Source organism: Nicotiana attenuata, chromosome 12 (assembly GCF_001879085.1).
Source record: "Nicotiana attenuata strain UT chromosome 12, NIATTr2, whole genome shotgun sequence".
In the NCBI taxonomy this organism is placed as follows: Eukaryota; Viridiplantae; Streptophyta; class Magnoliopsida; order Solanales; family Solanaceae; genus Nicotiana; species Nicotiana attenuata.
In genome coordinates this window covers 19148915-19167846 of record NC_032000.1, presented here as the reverse complement: position 1 = coordinate 19167846, position 18932 = coordinate 19148915, and the positions used below count along the sequence as shown (strand labels likewise).

The 18932-nt window shown below is 33.7% G+C and overlaps 1 protein-coding gene across 1 annotated transcript; it reads left to right on the top strand.

Annotated features, from left to right (window-relative positions):
* On the top strand, nt 9828–18282 carry LOC109235360 (protein DETOXIFICATION 27-like). Its single transcript, XM_019401434.1, has 8 exons — nt 9828–10253; nt 11025–11566; nt 12192–12278; nt 12882–12938; nt 14874–15112; nt 15333–15451; nt 15581–15670; nt 17941–18282. The coding sequence occupies exons 1-8, from the start codon at nt 9957–9959 to the stop codon at nt 17998–18000; spliced, it is 1491 nt and encodes a 496-aa protein (XP_019256979.1). The 5' UTR covers nt 9828–9956; the 3' UTR covers nt 18001–18282.

Genomic DNA, 18932 nt, shown 5'->3' with positions numbered 1-18932 from the left:
CTACTAGCCTGTTGTTGTTTGACTCTATGTTCAGATATAGTAATCATACTAATTTTATTATCCCTATGAACCTCCTTTTTCTTATAGGCTTCGTTGAGGCCTCTCACATTCCAAGTAACTAGCTTTATTTGGAATTAATTAGAGTACCTCTTATATAAAACCCTCTAGTACTTTGGCAACCTTGTTGAGTACTGCATGAATCACCAATGTGCAATTGTATTTTATTATCCCCAAGCAGACCAAAACCATTCACCACCCTTACTGATTGTTCACAACATATTTGGCCCCCTTTAGCAGCAGACTTCCCTCTTACAGTTTGCCAACCTTAATTTGCAGCCTGCACTGGAGCTTTACTAGTTTCAGGACTCATCTCCTTGTTCTGTGGCTTTGTCACTCCCTCAGTTATTTGTAGAGTCATCTTCTCTTGTATCTTGTGTGTTTTGTTGTGTTCTTCATCTTGCCCTCCCTTAGATTTCCATCCTTGCTTCTGCTTAATATTCTTGCCTTGCTGGTGCTGTAGAGCCTTGGGGTGTTGTTGAGGGGCTTTAGCTTGACAACTATGCCCCAATTGTTGGCATGAACTACAGTAAAGAGGTTTCCGCTCAATATTTAACATTTTACTCAAACAACTTTCCTTTAGGATCTTTGAGTTTCACCTTTGTAGGTAATGGCTTGGTGATGTCCATTTTCACAAGAATACTTGCATATAATATACGATCCACCTTGGTAGTACAGTCTTGGCATAGATAGGAGTTCCTAGACTACTTTCTATCCTGCTTAATGTTTCATTTTCCCAACAATTGAGTGGTAAGTTAGGCATTATCACCCACAATGGTATGTCTTCAACACTTCTTCAAACTCGGCAGTCCAAGCCTTTGTAATTACTGGCCTACTATTGATGGTGTATGGCCCTGAATGCAAGACTTCATTCCTTTTCTCCAGACTATTAAGCTTAACCACAAAGTAACCCTCATTGTGATAATATATCTTAGGCTTAGCAGTAAAGTTCCATTGGAATGCCATAAATTTCACTACTGCCCCAATGCTTGGGGCCTCCCCTACAACATAGAGTATGATAGCATATTTCCATTTCTCAGTGCCCTTTTCAATCTCGGTCTTCTGTAGCTCCACAATCGGTTCTCTGTTCTGAATTGTAGGTGCAATGAAAGTTAGAGCCATACCTCGTGCTGCAAATTTGTTCCCAGTGACAAGGTTTGCCCTTGTCTTCTTCCCATTTGAAGCTTGTTGCTGCTTTTGCTCTTCCTCAATTTCAATAAGTCCAGTTGCTGCATTTATGTCAATTGATCCTTCCTTAGTATCGATTGATTGGGCATTAATTCCTCCTTCGATTCTGATTTTGTCCCCATAGGATTAGGGATTGCCATCATCAATTGCTTCGCTACTCCTGGAGTTCTCGTGCATGCATCTTTTGATTGCGACTCAGTAGTCGCTTCGGCGCCACAACTCGTTCCCTCCATAGATCCCATAACTGTTTATGGTGTAGTTGCTCCAGACAATCTCGAGTTAAGGTTCCCTGAGGTAATTTTCCTTTCCCCACTGTTTCTCTATTGTAGTTATGATGTCTACAAGCTGCAACTTTGTCAAATTCCGTTTTGGCCGTCCTCTTCCCCCCATTTCCGGCGGGCGCAAGTTAGCAACACGCTAATCGTACCCTCAGAGCTAGAGATAGGAGAGAGAAATGTTAAGACTGTTTTTAGTAAGAATATACATTAATTCTGTATGATTTAGTGATAATCATATTTGTGAAGTCAACATCATATTTATTAAGTTGACGTAAATATCCAATGCTAAGAAGCTTTACCCCAACAAAAACTTAACCAACTCTTCTGAACGATGCCAAAATCCACTCGACAAAATAATCCAACATAAGTGATGTTTATCGTAAATACATATTGATACATATTAAAGCCGGTATACAGTTTGTAAGAAAGAATTATAGCCCATGTCACTTGGCCTAATAGCCCAACCGAAAATGGCTCACATTTGAAACTCTTACCCTATTTAGCTCATGTTGTACATAACTTGAAAAAAACTTTTCGGCCTTTAGCCCACTATTAAAGACATACTTTTAGGGTTTTTATTATTTTCTTCTTTCTTCATTCCCTTCTCCCTCTCACTTCTTTCTTTCTAACCCACATAGATCCCTCATCCTCTCTTAACCTAGCCCCCGCTATTCCCCCTCCTCTACCCCCACGCAGTTCTGCCATTAATGGCTCGAAGAAGGCTCGAAGAAAGACTCCGTCGTCCATGGTGGCAAGCAGAAGAATGAAGAAGATTTTTGAAAGAAACATGAAAATACACACAGATCTGAAAATAAATAGCTCTCAAACTTGATTTGCACCAAAAAATAACCACCAATGTTGGAAGATTTTGAAGTTTGAAGTTCTGGTCATTATTATTATGACCTTCAAGTCTCGAATCTGAAATTGGGTTTGGATAAAAATCATAACAATGTAGCAGTTTGTATCAACACTGTATACTAGTGTATAATTGTGTATATGGATATACAAACACCTCTTATACACTATTATACATGTTTATACAAAGTTATATAGTATTGTATTGTGTATAAATGTGTATATTTATGTATAATATTGTATAATTATATATTTTTTTCAGTTTATAAGGATGTATATATATTGTTAGTGTGTAAGAGGCCTCTACAGAAGTTTGACACTTCCTTCTCTTCTTCTTTTTCGTGTAATGTGTTGTATGAGCGTTGGAGGTATTCTACAATTCATTTACCAAGTTTTTATTTTTCTTTAATCCTGTAGGATTGCTTCAGCAATTGCACATAAAAGTGTTTGAATTTCTTACCTTCAGATAATATGTAATATTCAGGATTTTTGAGTTGCGTTGTGGCTGATTTGCATTTTTTTATCAAATGCTTAGTAATCAAAGCAAATCAACAGAATGAAAACAACTGGTTGTATACAGAGGGAGCAAAATAAGCTGTCTTTCGGAAATTAGCCTATTATTTTTTGGGCTATAAATTTGCAAAGTGGTATCTAGGCTATTATGTTGCAAGTCAGGTGTGTGAGTTGTATTTATGTGAAATTATCACATCATAATACAACTCTTTTGTTGTACATTTTTTACATTATTTGCATAGAAATTCAAAAATAGCCAGTTTTACAAGTGGTAATTGAAAATAGCCATTGTTTCAAAAGTAATCGAAATTTAGCCACTTTTCATGTAAAGAAAAATCTGAACGAAAACACTGTTCATAATCCGGAAAATATTCCATCATAATAAACTGGAGTTTCAGTATAATATACTGGAGTTCCAGCATAATATACTGGTCCAGCATAATATGTTGTTCATACACAGGTGCTCCAATCTCCAGTATATTATGCTGGAACTTTCCGTGTGCTGGAGTTCCAACATAATATGCTGGAAGTTCATATACAGGTGCACCAATCTCCGGTATATTATGCTGGAACTTTCCGTGTTGCAGCAAAATAGTGGCTTTTTTCAATAACTTTGCAAACGCTGGCTATTTTTCAACTAGTTCGAAAACTGGTAGCCTGTGCTATTTTCACCTAAATCCTTTCATAAAGACTTCCACGTTCTAAATATATGAATGGGCTTTGAAATGACGAAAACAAATGGGCTTTGAAATAGCCTGGGTGTTTGTGTTTCAATTGAGGCATAATGAGCAATGACCCAAATCATCCAAAAGCATGGGGCAAGTGCACAAATAGCCATTCTTAGGGATACTATTTAGAGATTACCCAGTATTTATTTTCCTCTGAAATTTCAAACTAAAAATCTCAACTTCAGGACAATTTAGAATATTTTGTCTCAAAAATTTGAACCGAAAAACTGAAATTCAGGACGCACTAACTTATTCTTAAATAGCCGCCCTTTAGAGTGGCTACCTGATGTCATTTCTACCAAAAGCATAAGTCTCCAAACGGTAATAGACTGGGCCTTATGGGTGTGAACGTTTGTAGCCCAAGATCTTTCAACACTTAAGCAAAGTAGTAGAAATCGCACAAAATAGCCACTCTAAAGGGTTGCTATTTAGATATTAGCCACTTTAAAGGTTGCTATTTAGATATTAGCCAATATGTCCTGAATTTAAGTTTTTTAGTTCAATTTTTCGGGACATAAATGTCCTGAATTGTCATATATTTATGATTTAGTTTAATTTTAAGGACAAAATAAGTACTGACTAATCTCTAAATAACAACCTTAATAACGGTTATTTGTACTTCCTGGCAAAGTATGCTTTGAATTAGCCCTTAGACTTACCATACCCATCTTTGTTGAGAGAAAAAAAAAAATCAATGTTGGACATCCGTCAATATAATTGTGTGATTTGACTTTTTAAAAATACTTTCACAGCATAAAAATCTCCATGATATTCTATATAATTTTCTGGAAAGCATTTTCTTATATTTCTAAAGTTTAATCTGCACACAATTGTACTAATAAGATTTACATTATACATATTACCCCTTAAATACCTCACTTTCAGTCAGACTAAATTTCAGTCAATCGAGTCGATTATACATTCATGAGTCAAATATTTACACCCACAAGTACTGTAATCTGTAAATAACTCTTCCTTTAACAAAAAATATTACTTAAGACAGAGATTTCTTTGGCCAAAACATCACAGGTTCATCTTTGTGACACGATATTCACTTCATATATTATGATAAAGAATAAGAGATTTTGTCATCTGCCATTATTTGGTATAAAGCAAAGGGACCACACTATTCCATCAACTTGTTTCAAGAATTTATGCCCACAAATTAGCCTCATGTAGCTTCTAACCTGGACCTTTAAAAAATTCAATGGCTTCCATAATAAAAGAGAAACAATCCAAACACAAAAATACGTTTTACATAATTTTATTTATTTATTTTGTGTGTATCTTATCTAAAATACTACAAAGGCATCTGAGATTTGGCTTCAGGGGCGGACCTAGCAATTTACGTATATGGTTTATTTGAACCCATAACATTTAGTAGTCTAGACCTGGATTTATTTAGTAAATAACTTGGAAATTATTGAAAATATTAAACTATGAACTCATAACTCAGACCAGGTAATGAGTTTAGTGGTTGAAATCTTAGTCTTAAACTGATAGAATTAATATCGTGGATCCGCCTTTGTTTGGCTTGTGAATATAGGGGCGAAGCCACACTTTGGTTAGGGTGATCAATTGAACACTTTTTATCGGAAAATAATATTACAAATAAAAGTAAAATATCATGTTTTAGAGGTATATAATATATATTGAATACATTTTGTTGGAATTTTTTTACTTTTTTTAAGTTTGAAGACCCTTGATTAAATTCGCCACCGTGTGAATGAAAACTTAAGAAGACAATAGTGCTTGCGAATCTGCTTACGTTTGAGTCCATATGAATGAAAAGAGTTATATACCAATTCTTGGTCCCAAAGAAAGCTAAAATTAAATGATTACTTTAAGGGGTTCACTTAAGTTGACTAATTTTGCTGTCTTCTCCAGTTGAATGTATGGTTCATTTCATCTGATCAACGAGAAAAATAAAAATGGGGGTCCCTTTTGAACTTCCTTGCATTAACGAGAAAAATAGTGCTTTAATCAAATATTTGACTAATTTTGAAAATAAGATGTGGTTGGAAGAATATTAATACTAATTTTATACCCTAATCAAGAAAAGAAAAAGTAGTCATCGACTTATTTATTTATTCCTTTAGTTTTGCTCTCGCAATATCTATGTGAACTACTACGTCTAAAAGTTTAAATTGTTAAAGAAGAAATACATCTAATTAAAAGGTCGCAAGGAGACTAGAATTAAAGCCTTAAACTTGCTCAGCTACTATGATTTTTTTTAATAGTACTAATTTATTTCATCTAAAAGTCTAAATTGTTAGATAAAGAACGTATTCGTTAGACCAACTTTTACTTGTTTGACACGGCATAAATATTTCTTTTTTCCTTTCTTTGTTTTTAACTTTTTTCTAGTAATAAAGAAATACCATTACTAAGTACATGTCTAATTTTATTTACTATCAATATTTTCACTTTGAATCCTTCGGGGTTGTCTAGTTGGTTTGGAGGGTGGTAATTCATGCGGATGTCTGGGATCGAATCCCCACTAATGCCTTCTAGGTTGAGCCTGTCGCACAGGACTTGCCTGTGCAGTTTACATCTCTCTGTGTGTTTTGCAGGCTATTACACAGGGGGAGGTTTACCCAGTGCGCACAAAGTGCTCACCACAGAATGCTCACTCAAAGGACACAGGGTGTGACAGAGATTGTAGCGATTGCGTATTTCCCCTCTTACAAAAAAAATATTTTCACTTTGGTAAACAACTTGGTGATATATGTCATATTTTGGATAAGAACAATGAATGAGGCGAATAGTACTGCATATATTACAACTTAATATTAAAAAAAGTTATTTTTAAAATGATTTGGTCAACTCCCTTGGGTAACAAGGAAATTTGTCGGACCCCATTAGAATATCCTCAAGTAGGTTTTGGTTTATTATCAGAATCTGTAGTCACTTGAAAATTATTCAACATTTTGTTGATAAAATAGTTTTATATACTATTCATATGTATATTTTCTTCACAAACATGAGACACCGCCTCCTATTGGTGTTTCGTTATTAATTGACAAATTTTACATTAGTTGTCAGTCTACCACAAATTTTTTTTATTCGGGCTTGGAATTCGCAAAGATCAAGCTCACAAAGTTTACTTTTATTTTATTTGATATGATGATATGAATTCAACTTAAAATAATTAAGAAGTGCGGATTCATATATCTGATCCAAAAGCATAGTTTTTGTTATTGTTAAACAAAAGTATGTGAGACACATGAGAATTATATATATTCATCAAGTAGCTAGAACATTCAATACAATATACATGAGCACTAAATTTCTGTCGATATTTAAAAGGGATCAAATGATCATTAAATAGCAATGTAGCATGCGATGACAGCATTCAATGTAACACAGACGAACAACAAACTCCAATTGATGTTAACCTTTCAAATAATTATTCGTTCACTTGGGGTTGGGGTGGGGGGGGGGGGGGAATTAAAGACAAAAGTTTGTACGGACGAAACTTTTTTTAATACTTGTAGTTTTTTTTCTGAAAATTAAGTGGTTCATGGCAACTTTCATCCAATTTTCCAACTTTATTTTCAATTTTAAGAAGAAAAAAAAAAAGAATTTCTAGCTAGAGCTCGTAAGTTGACAAAGGCGGATCTAAAATTTAAATTCTATGAGTTCAACCTTTAAGATTCTTAACATTGAACCCGTTATATTTTTAAAATAATGAGTTCATATCTCCTATGTTGTTGCAATTTAGCGATTTTTTACGTGCACCTTAACTGTAGCATTGCAGTGACAACCTTAATCGAATGTGTAGGATAGGTGAGAGGTGGTGACACACAACGACCAAGCTCTAAAGACCACTCGTTCATCTAAGGATGCCTAACCGCCGCACCTATCATTCGGGGAGAGATGAAACACTACGCGTCGAAAGTTATAGGTTCAATTGAAACCGCATGCTAAGTTCGCCCTGCGTAAGCAATTACATCAGTTGGCAAAATACTCCAAATTAGTGTCCAGAATTCTGAGGTCATGATTTCGACCCTAAATATATGATAGGTCCATCTGAATGGCAATCATTTGTCTTCATTTGCACCAGAAAATAATGAATACCAATTTTATCCCTGCAAAATTTTCTCTTTTCAATTGTAAAAAGAGCTGACAATCGACTCGTACGGTTTAATTTTGGCCTCATATGTTGATTGGGTGCTCTGGTCTCTTACTCAACTGAACAAATTAATAAGATAGGTTAAATAATAAAAAGGAGTATTAAAATGTAATTATTTAGCAAAATTTGTGAATAATTAAATAATATAGTTCAGATTTGCAGGGGTAGAGGCACATGTACCCAATCCGACACTGCTTCATCAAAAAAAATTACTATATGTATCAATAACGGATACAGAGAAATACACATAAGGCAGATACATTAATATGTATATCGGTGAAGGGGAGTTTTAATTTGGCGTAACCGGTAAAGTTGCTGCTATGTGACTAGGAGATCACAGATTCTAGTCGTAATTGTAGAAAATGCATGATAAGACTGCGTAAATAGACCCTTATGGCCTGGCTCTTCCCCAGTTCACGCACATAACAGGAGCTTAGTGTACTAGGCTCAGTGGCGTATCTAGGGGGGGGGGGGGGGGTTCTATGGGGCACGTGAACCCATGCTCCCCTCCCTAAATCATGTATAGTAATGTTATATTTTTTCAAAAATATTTAAAATATGTGTGTGCACTCATGCTCAAAGTATTATATGATGTTATGGTTATTAGGTGTACCTCTCTACGCGGGGTTGTGAGTTCAAATCTTATATCAATCTTGTTTTTTTTTCCTTTTCTTTCTAAAACTAGACGCCCACGGGGATGGACGTGTCTGGTGTCACTTTTTGGATAGTAATTAAGTACTTTTTCTTTTTATTTCTTTAATTGTTTGGTTTATTCTTTCAAAATTTTCACACATTAAAATTTCTATTCTTCTTTTGTCGTTTTAAAATCTTATATGATTAAACAAAATATGTATTTTAAAACTAGTAACAACGTATGACGTAGCATGTAGTCAATGGGTTCAACTGATCCCAATATTTTCAACATGGAAATAGACATAGGCGTAAGAAAATTACTCTTTTAAAGAAAAAATTAATTTCGAACTTATATTCCAAAAGCGTAATGGATGCGCAATAGTAAGAACTAAAGGTTGAACCCGTAAATTTTATATTATAAATCCACTTTTTTTAATAGTGCATTCATCCTGTTAAAATCCTGGATCCGTCTCTGACTAGGCTGCCATTTTACATTATATATACATGTGTATAAAAATATAATACAGCTCTAAGTTTTGATAACTATAATTTTAAAAAGCTTTGAAATATTAAAAGTATTTTATAGCCCTCTTATTTTTCAACAATATTTTATACTACCTCTCATTAATAGCTCCCTTAAAGTAGAGTTCCTTTTGTTCTTCTCTGGTGTCTTGTCTTTCTAAATCTGCTCAAAAGACGTGGATAGAAAGAAACATTATCTTGTGAACTCACCACAATAATAAATATAATTACTAACAAAAAGAGCTATAAATAAAAAGGACTGAACTGTCATCCGCCACTTGTCAGAATTATTGTACTATCCTCCAAGAATCTCTGGACAACTTGCTTTTTTTCAATCTCAATCATCAACTACATACTTACGACTACTCATGTCAATCCACCGTTTAAATTTATAGGTTTAACTTTTAAGATTTAGCATTAAATTCATGATACGATTAAACTTATGAGTTTAAAACTAGTACTTATTGAATTTTTTTAGTAAGTTTTTAAATATAAATCCATACTCCGTGTTAACAATTATGAGTTCAGCACTTTAACCGAAAGGCTATATCTCTGCCCCTGTCAATATGTAGTGACAATATCAATGACATATTCGATTTTAAGTTTAATAAGTTCGATATTTAAAGTTTTTAGCACTAAATTTATTATACTTTCAAAAGTTTCTCAAATTTAATGTTGAAATTTTAATAAGTTCCATGCATTTATGCTGTTATATATTGAAAATATTTGGACCCGTGAACTAGTTGTGCCACTAGTAGAAAAAGAAAAAAAAAAGAAAAAAAAAAAAAAAAAGAGGTTTCTCCAAAGATAGGTAAGGAGAAAATTCCAATTTTAATTTTATAATGTGTTGCTTTCTTATTTGAGTTCTTCTTGTGGACTTACTTACTATATATATATATATATATATGCATTAACCACACAAATGAATTCCTCTTGCTTTCATTTCCTCAATCTTGTTCTAAGGCTTTTTCTTTCTCTCTCTAAGTTCTCAATCCTTCTTCTTTTGTAGAGCCTAAATTAGAGAGAGAAAGCCTAGGTAAGGAAAAAATGTCTAGCAATGGAAAAATAGAGGAAAATAAGGTACCCTTATTAGATTATGTATCTTCTAATATCCACAAGAGTTATATATTAGAACAAAACCAAAATGAAGAAAGTTTTTCAAAAAGATTTTGGATTGAATCAAAGATGCTATGGCATATAGTTGGCCCTGCTATTTTTAGTAGAATAGTTTCTTACTCCATGTTTGTCATAACTCAAGCTTTTGCTGGTCATCTTGGTGATCTTGAACTTGCTGCTATGTCCATTGCTAGTAATGTTGTTCTTGGCTTCGATTTCGGCCTCATGGTACGTAGTTTCTTACTATATTAATCAATCAACTACGCTTCAATCCCATAGCTAGAAGTATACTACACGAGTTCTCTTTATGCATATATTTTAAATGAGACTTTGCGTCGAGTCAGTTTCAATATAATGGAGCGACATCAACAGTGAGAATTCATATATGATTTCTAACCGGGGGAGGAGGGGGGGAGGGGGGGGGGGGTTGAAAATGCATTTATACACTACACTTGCTTTTTGAACCTACAGCGTGAAGCCAGTTTTTGAAGGAATTGTTACACAAATAGCCGGCCAGATTTAATGTTTATTTTTCTAGTCAGTATACATAGATTATATAATAATTACACACAGTTATACATATGTTATACACGATTATACATATATTATATATTCGTCGGCTATTTTTAGTTTAAGAGATCAGGTGGGCAGCTATTTGGGTGCCAGAGGCAGACCTAGGATTTGAAGGTCGGGGGTGCACTTTTGCTTTAAACCAAAATCTGCTCTGTATGCAGGGTGTCACTACTAATAGATCACTATTTACTAAAAATATATACATGTATTCATGGAAATTTTACCGAACTTTCTGGGTTGTGACCCCTCACTTAATAACATAGGTCCGCCTCTGTTTGCTACTATACAAAAGCTTCCGTTATGTTAAAAAGATTCAACAATTTATATAATATACCAAATTATTTTTTTAATAGTACGAAGGAGATTCAATTTAACATCTTTTATTATATGTAGCTTCGCCCCTGATTGACGTTATTTATTATGCAGCTAGGAATGGCGAGTGCATTGGAAACATTATGTGGACAAGCATTTGGTGCTAAGAAATATTACATGTTAGGAGTCTATTTGCAACGTTCTTGGATAGTACTCTTCTTATGTTGTATTATAATGTTGCCTTTATTTCTCTTCGCAACGCCAGTCTTGAAATTTCTTGGGCAACCAGAGGATGTCGCAGAGTTATCTGGAGTTGTAGTTTTGGCCTTTATTCCACTGCACTTTTGCTTTGCATTTCAATTTCCACTACAGAGGTTTTTACAGAGCCAATTGAAGAATAATGTGATAGCTTGGGCAAATTTTGTGGCATTCATTTTTCATGTGTTGATAAGTTGGTTGATTGTGTACAAGTTTCATTTGGGTATTATTGGGACAACACTTACTTTGAATATCTCTTGGTGGTTGGTTATGTTGATGTTGTTTGGTTATGCTACTTGTGGTGGTTGTCCTCTTTCTTGGACTGGTTTTAGTATGGAAGCTTTCTCTGGTCTTTGGGATTTTTTCAAGCTCTCTGTCTCTTCTGGAATCATGCTCTGGTATTATTCTCATCTCAAGATTCTAGTCTTTTGTTTGAGTGATTAAGGTCACCGGTTCGATCCGTGAAAACAGTCTCTTGCAGAAATGCAGGATAAGGCTCTATACAATAGATCTTTGTGGTCCGGCCCTTCCCCGGACCCGCGCATAGCGGAAGCTTAGTGCACCGGGTAGCCTTTTATGTTGCTTGGACTCTTTAAAATGATGTCGAGCGATCCTGACCGATACGTGCACGACAACATTTTTAAAGAGTACAAGCAACATAGGTTTGGTAAGGGAAATGAGCTAGAAAGCAAATTTTAGAGTTTAACTTCTATACATAGATAGGATAAAATATTTTTTATACTATTAGGTTATCTAAAAAATAACTAAAAAAAAAGGTGGGATAGTAATCAAGGAAAATAAGGTAAGTTATATGCTATCTTATTTTAAAATTGCACGAATAGTGTAAAATTATTATACATAGTGTATATAAGTTAAATTCTTTCTTTTTCCTTGTTTCGTTTAAGAGTGGGAGCTAAAAAATTTGCCATCATGTCATAATTTTATATATTTGCTTATATTAATGCAATTTCTTTATGGTCTATTTTTTCTATCTAATCTTACATTACCATAAATATGGAACAGCTTGGAGAACTGGTATTATAGAGTGCTAATTGTGATGACTGGTAATTTGGAAAATGCTAAAATTGCTGTGGACGCATTATCCATTTGGTAAGCAAACTTTTCTCCTTGATTACATGTACAAAAAGCAAAAAAACAATTAGACCAATAAATTATGGCACTAATGATGATGTTAATTGTATTAATTAGCTGCATGATTAGTTCATTCCTTCTTTTACGTCTTCTTTTAATCCTTTTAACTTGTTACTCCCCTTTAATTGATTTTTTGGTATCTTTTTTGTGGTTCATAATATTTGATTTTTTTGTCTATTTTTTGTGGTCCGCAATATTTGTCTTTTTTTCAGATTAAGAAAGAAATAACTTATTTTTTCCTAAGTTCCTCCTGGAATAAAGAGCCTAGGAGTATTTATTATATTTTTAATGAATAAATTAATGATAATGATAACACCATAAGTTAAATGTAATTGGGGATCATTGCCTTTGCCATTCTTGACTATGAAGTAGACAAGTCTCATAATTTGGTCTCAGTCAAATTTAATGGCCAAGTAATCTTTAAATTGTCGAACATAATAATTGATGACAGAAGAAAAAGACCAAGTTATCTTTAAATTGTCCAACACAAACATAATACTAATTGATGTCACTTTCTTTTATTTGATTGTCTTAATTTTTTGTTACTTTTAATTCTTGCAGCATGAATATCAATGGCTGGGAACTAATGATTCCTCTTGGTTTCTTTGCTGGAACTGGGTATGTCTATTTCCTTTTTCATTTACACAATAATAATAATTAATTTAATGTTTTCGTATTATACATTATGAAAATAAGTGGATGGAATAGGTTCCGTCTTACATTTGACAGTGAATTATGAAAATGACTGAATTGGACAACTAGCTCTCCCAATTTGTCTTTTGTTCCTCTTTGGCCTAACTAGTGATAGAAACAACAAAAGCTAATGTTGTAACATCCTACGTGAATCCTACATCGATAAAATATGGGAGAAAAATTGTGCGGGCCTAGAATCAAAGCGGATAGTATCACTAGTGGGCTGAGATAATACAAATATGATGTCCACAAAGTGTTTGAAATTTTGCAAAACGTCCGAATACATTTTTTCTGAAAATTTGTCTAGAAAATCATCGTAAATTTATGTGGTTCCTTTATGAGTAGAAACATTTCACCCGTAAGTATTGACTGAGTTGGTTGGGTGAGTGATTTCTTACATGGAAGACCTGTGATCGATTTTTCTCCCCAACAACTCCTCAGTTAAAGCTCGTCGCACCGAGCTTGCCTAGTACGATTTACATCTCGTAGTACTTTGTCGTTGATCAGCTAGTAGATTATACAGGGTTGGATTATATATGTCCTTATTATTTCATTTAAGGATCATTTTTCTCTCCTTAAAAAAAGTATAAAGTTACCTTAAATATAGAAAAATACCTTTATTGAACATATTACTACAGTACTACTATATATATATATATATATATATATATATATATATATATATATATATATATTATACATAATAGTTTAATTTCTCGTAAGAAATATGATTATACTGTATAGTGAATAGACACTATTAAAATTTTAAGGAAGAATGAGAGTAATTCACTCACCTAATTCTTGAAACTCCTATTCAATTATTAAAATTTAGTCCTATATCTAGCACTTGAATACTATATAACATGAATCTTTGGTGATCTTATATGGGGCTAAAATCCATCAAAATCATTTATATAATATTGAAAGTACTCAAAAAAGTTGACTGAAAAGACAAAAAGTGGTTGAAAAGAAAAAGTGTAAAAATATTCATTTCACTCCAAATAGTCTATAGCTTTGTCCTTTCACCTGTTTCTTTTATTAGCAGAAGACAAAACTCTATGGCCAATAATTGTCGACCAGTTAGGTAATGCTCGTAATGTAATTGTCTATAATTTGCACGAATTCAATATAATTTATCAGAAATTTGCTATGTAACAGTTTCAGAAATGGAAAATAGACACGAAAGAATCACATGTTATATATCAAGTCAAGGTCCACAAGATTTTGGAGTTAGAAAAAAAATCTTGTCCAAGTACACCTTTCTAAATGTTATAGTACTAATCAAGAAAAAAATTGAGTTATATATACACTAAAAAAACAGAGATTATTTATACTATCAGTGTACATAGTTTCAATATTAGTGCAATCGTTCTGAAACTCATGAAGGAGGAGCCTTGGCGTAACTGGTAAAGTTGCTGCTATGTGACCAGGAGGTCACGGGTTCGAGCCGTGGAAACAGTCTCTTACAGAAATACAGGGTAAGGCTGCCTATGATAGGCCCTTGTGGTCCGGCCCTTCTCTGGACCTCGCACATAGCGGGAGTTGTGGTTATCATTATTTGATCCAAAACATTTCAAGAACTTATAATATACTCCGTGTGACCCTCTAAGTCACGGGTTCGAGCCATGGAAACAGCTACTAATGCTTGCATTAAATTAGGTTGTCTACATCAGACCCCTTGAGGTGCGGCCCTTCACCGAACCCTGTGTGAACGCGAAATGCCTTGTGCATCGCGCTGCTCTTTTTTTTTTTTTTTTGGTTCCAATTTTATGCTATGCCTTTTTATTTCTTACTATGTCCAAAAAAGAATAATAAAATAAATATATTTAGAAATAATTTAACTTTATGCACATGATGCAGAGTAAGGGTAGCAAATGAGTTGGGAGCTGGAAATGGAAAAGGAGCCAAGTTTGCAACAGCAGTAGCAGTTACACAATCAATAGTGATTGGTTTATTTTTTTGGATTTTGATCATATTTTTCCACAATGAACTTGCTCTTATTTTCTCAACAAGCCAACCCGTCCTTGAAGCTGTTCATAAACTCTCTATTCTCTTGGCCTTCACTGTTCTCCTCAACAGCGTTCAACCCATTCTCTCGGGTAAATTCACAGCTCATTTCATTCGGTTCGAACTATATATACATATAAAAAAATTAAAAATCGTACTCATTCTAAATTTAATGACTCTATATCATGGATTCGTCTCTGCTTGTCATGTATTCATTTATATGAGATGTATTATTTAAGCAAAGAGTTAATAGGTTCTAAATTTGTTTTCTTTATTTTATTTAATTTTTTAATTATATTTTGATATTTATAGGGGTTGCTGTTGGATCTGGATGGCAAGCATATGTTGCATATATAAATTTGGGTTGCTATTATGTACTTGGAGTCCCTCTTGGCTTCATAATGGGATGGGGTTTCCACTATGGTGTTATGGTATGTTCCTCATATTTTATAATTTTTCAGCTTATAGAAAGTGGTAAATAAAAGTAAAGAAATGATTTAAGTTATATTTCATTTTTAATGTAGAAAAGTGAAATTATGGTAATGAAAATGTTTCTATAGGGCATCTGGGCTGGAATGATCTTTGGTGGAACTGCAATTCAGACTTTGATTTTGGCTATAATCACAATAAGATGTGATTGGAATAAAGAGGTACCATAATTTTTTACTATTTGTGTATTTTAACCAGCTGTAGCAGGAAATATATTTATTTTTCGTGTTAAAAAATCTCATTTTCTCTAGATAACTACTTATAATTATGTTTTAAGTGATCTGATAGTGTTTATAAACGTTAAACTTGAGGTATATTTACTGAATAAATGTCACGACCCAATTTAGGATCATGACCGGCACCTAGGAGCAAGTGCCCCCAAGTAAGCCTCATCGGTATTTTACAGAAAATCGGACAGAGTTTCCCCTGTTTTTGGACTATCCCAAAAATAAACCTGTCTTAGAAATCAACAACCAAACATCCTAATATCATACCAACAATTGACAACCAATCAATCAACCAAAACGAGTCTCCACCATTACTACTCAACCCACTAACAACCGGAAATACTAATTTATCTCCAACCTTGATAATAAAGAACGATACTCAACAAAAGACTAATAGCAAAATAATACTCATGAAACTAAAAGAATGACTATGGAGCGACTCTAAGAATTCAAAGAAAAGACTATAACAATTGATAAACATCTCCGCCCACGCGAACAAGTGCGAGGCTCACCAAGAATTCTCAACCTGTACGCTCTAATTAACGAAATCCTCGCCTGCGTCAACTGTTGTCTCTGTAAAAAAAAAAATTAGCGGGGAATGAGTCGCTAGCTCAGTGAGTAATAACACTTAACCACAACCGTTTTTATTTGGGGACAAGTCAGAAACATGCTAGTATCTCAAAGAGAAAATAACATAAAAATGCCCTTTCAGAAATAATAAACAATTTTAGTCTCATCATGCTTTTCTTGTAGTATAATACATTTAACAATTCAGTAATAAGCTCGGTAACCACTGTATAATATCAATATTCATATTTGGGAGGTTTCAATGAACGGATCATGTAATCGGTATAACTGTGGACTTCTTTGCAAGAAGTCATATATAACGGTAGTCCCTACTCGAGGGAAATTGGTAACGGTATGCTAGTTCTACCTTCCCACTAGCGAGGGCTATAACTGTACTCTGTAATCGGTAAATACAAGGTGCACCAGGTCTAACGAACCCGCCGTTAGCTACGGGATCCTTCAATGTCTACTCCCATTTATACTTGTCTCTCTAATCCATATATACTCGTAGAAACTATTTTAAAACAATATAGGGCATTTCGGTTCTTATCAAATCATATAATTTCCTTTCGATAACAGTAAATTCAAGTAACGGTAAAACAGATCTAGTAACAACGAAAATATTTAAAACCACGGTATGCATCTCAAATAACTATTTCGGTATCATATCGAGTAAAAGACTTGTCCCACATGCAACTCAAAATAATCGGTAACATATTCATATTAAAAATCATGTGTAAATCATGCAAGTTATGAAAACACAAATTGCGATAAGATTACTACTCACAGTACTCGTGCCGAAATACCAAATGCTTCACCTCGAGCAATTCGTACAAATTCCTCCAATCAATCTATAATTTACATGATATTGATATCATGAGCCAATTCCTTGGAGTCTGATCACTCATATATATATATTTTTTAAACTTACTTAATGTAAGAGTACGTGAATTAAAATGGAGATAACCTATTTCTATTTTTGTCCTTATTTTTATGATACTACCACCTCTAAGGCACAAGGTTTGATTTTCTTATTTGAAAAAAAATATCCTTTGGTGCAAAAATTTGATAGTTTCTTCTCTGGAATTCATGAATACAAGAACTCTGCTACAAGTACCTTGGCGATAGAAATTCCATAAGTCATTCATTCTATTCCCTTTTCTTATGTCTACTTATAATTAACTAACCAACCAATAAAGGATAGATTATATATTGAGTAATAAGGAAGAGAATCTGAAACAAATTATCTAAGGTAAGTAGAATATCAAAATACCTTGTTCTTCTTCACGGAAGGAAAATCAATGGTGGACGACGAATTACTTGAACCAAGAAATTCCCAAAGTTGGCCTCAAACTATGGAAATCAGATCCTATGCGCCAATATCTTCTCTTGGTTAACAATTTTTGTTTTTCACGTTCTACTGCTTAGTGCGAAGCACTCCTCTCCGAATTTGTTTTTGACTCCTTATGTTTGCAGAACTCTTACCTCTGTTAGGTTTATTCTCATGGGCTGATTGGGCCCTCTCGTTTTAGTTATTCTAATTTTTTTTTTTTTTGGTTTGTTAAATGACCAGTATGTCCTTGTTTGAAATTTATGGGGTATTACAATAAATTATTATTGTTTTGCTGAAAATGCAGGCAGAGAAGGCCTCTACGCATGTAAAGAAATGGGAAGACGTTGGTCACTTAACCTCGTAGAAATAAATAGCCAGGAATTTCGCTAAGCATATTGAAGAATGATGACGAAAAAGATATAAAGAGAGGATATTTCTCTCCAAGTTTTGTGCACTGATTTTTCAGGCTAAGCTAGTTGTAATTTTCTTTCTACATAGAAATGAAGCAAAATATGTTCCTACCAAAAAATAAAATAAAAAGAAGCAAAAAATGTATAAATTTTAAAGGAAGTTGATTGGTGAATGATGATATGTATTTTGTTATCTTGAAAATGAATCGTTAAACGTAACCATAGAAATTCTCAGCATCTGGTATAACTAGAATTCGGAGTTCTTTTGAATGTTTTTTAACAGGATCAAATTATGGCTAAACATCAAGCATTCCCCTTTAAATTACTTGTAAATTGTAATCAATGAAAGAAAGACAATAATTAAAGAAGATATATAAAGCAACAATAATGATTGTGCCTTACTTTTAAACAAATTGTGATTCATGAGTAATTAAAGCATTCTACTTTATATAGAGGATAAAAATAAAATTATGAGAACAAGGCGAAACAAAATGTAATAAAAAAGAAGAAGAAAGAACAAGAAAAAGAGAGCATGAAGTCAGGTAGTAGACCTGAAGGATTGAATATAGACGTTCATAACATGTTGCAGAAGACAATAACAATCCTAGGAAGATCTTTTCGTGTTTAAAATTTATTTTTATGTCAAAGATTGAATCTAAGATGTACCTGGTGAAGAGAGTCTCGTTTCAAAAATTCTTCGATAGTGCGAAGACTCTATGTGTATCCACACCGAAACCGATCCTTGGTATCAACTCTTTGATCAATGAAACCCGCGAACAAATTGATTGAAAAACCTTGTGCTGAAATTTTTCTCAAAAAATCTCAACTCAACGATAGAAGAATAAGAAACACTTTTCTTGTAATTGTATTTTCACTCTTGGCATTG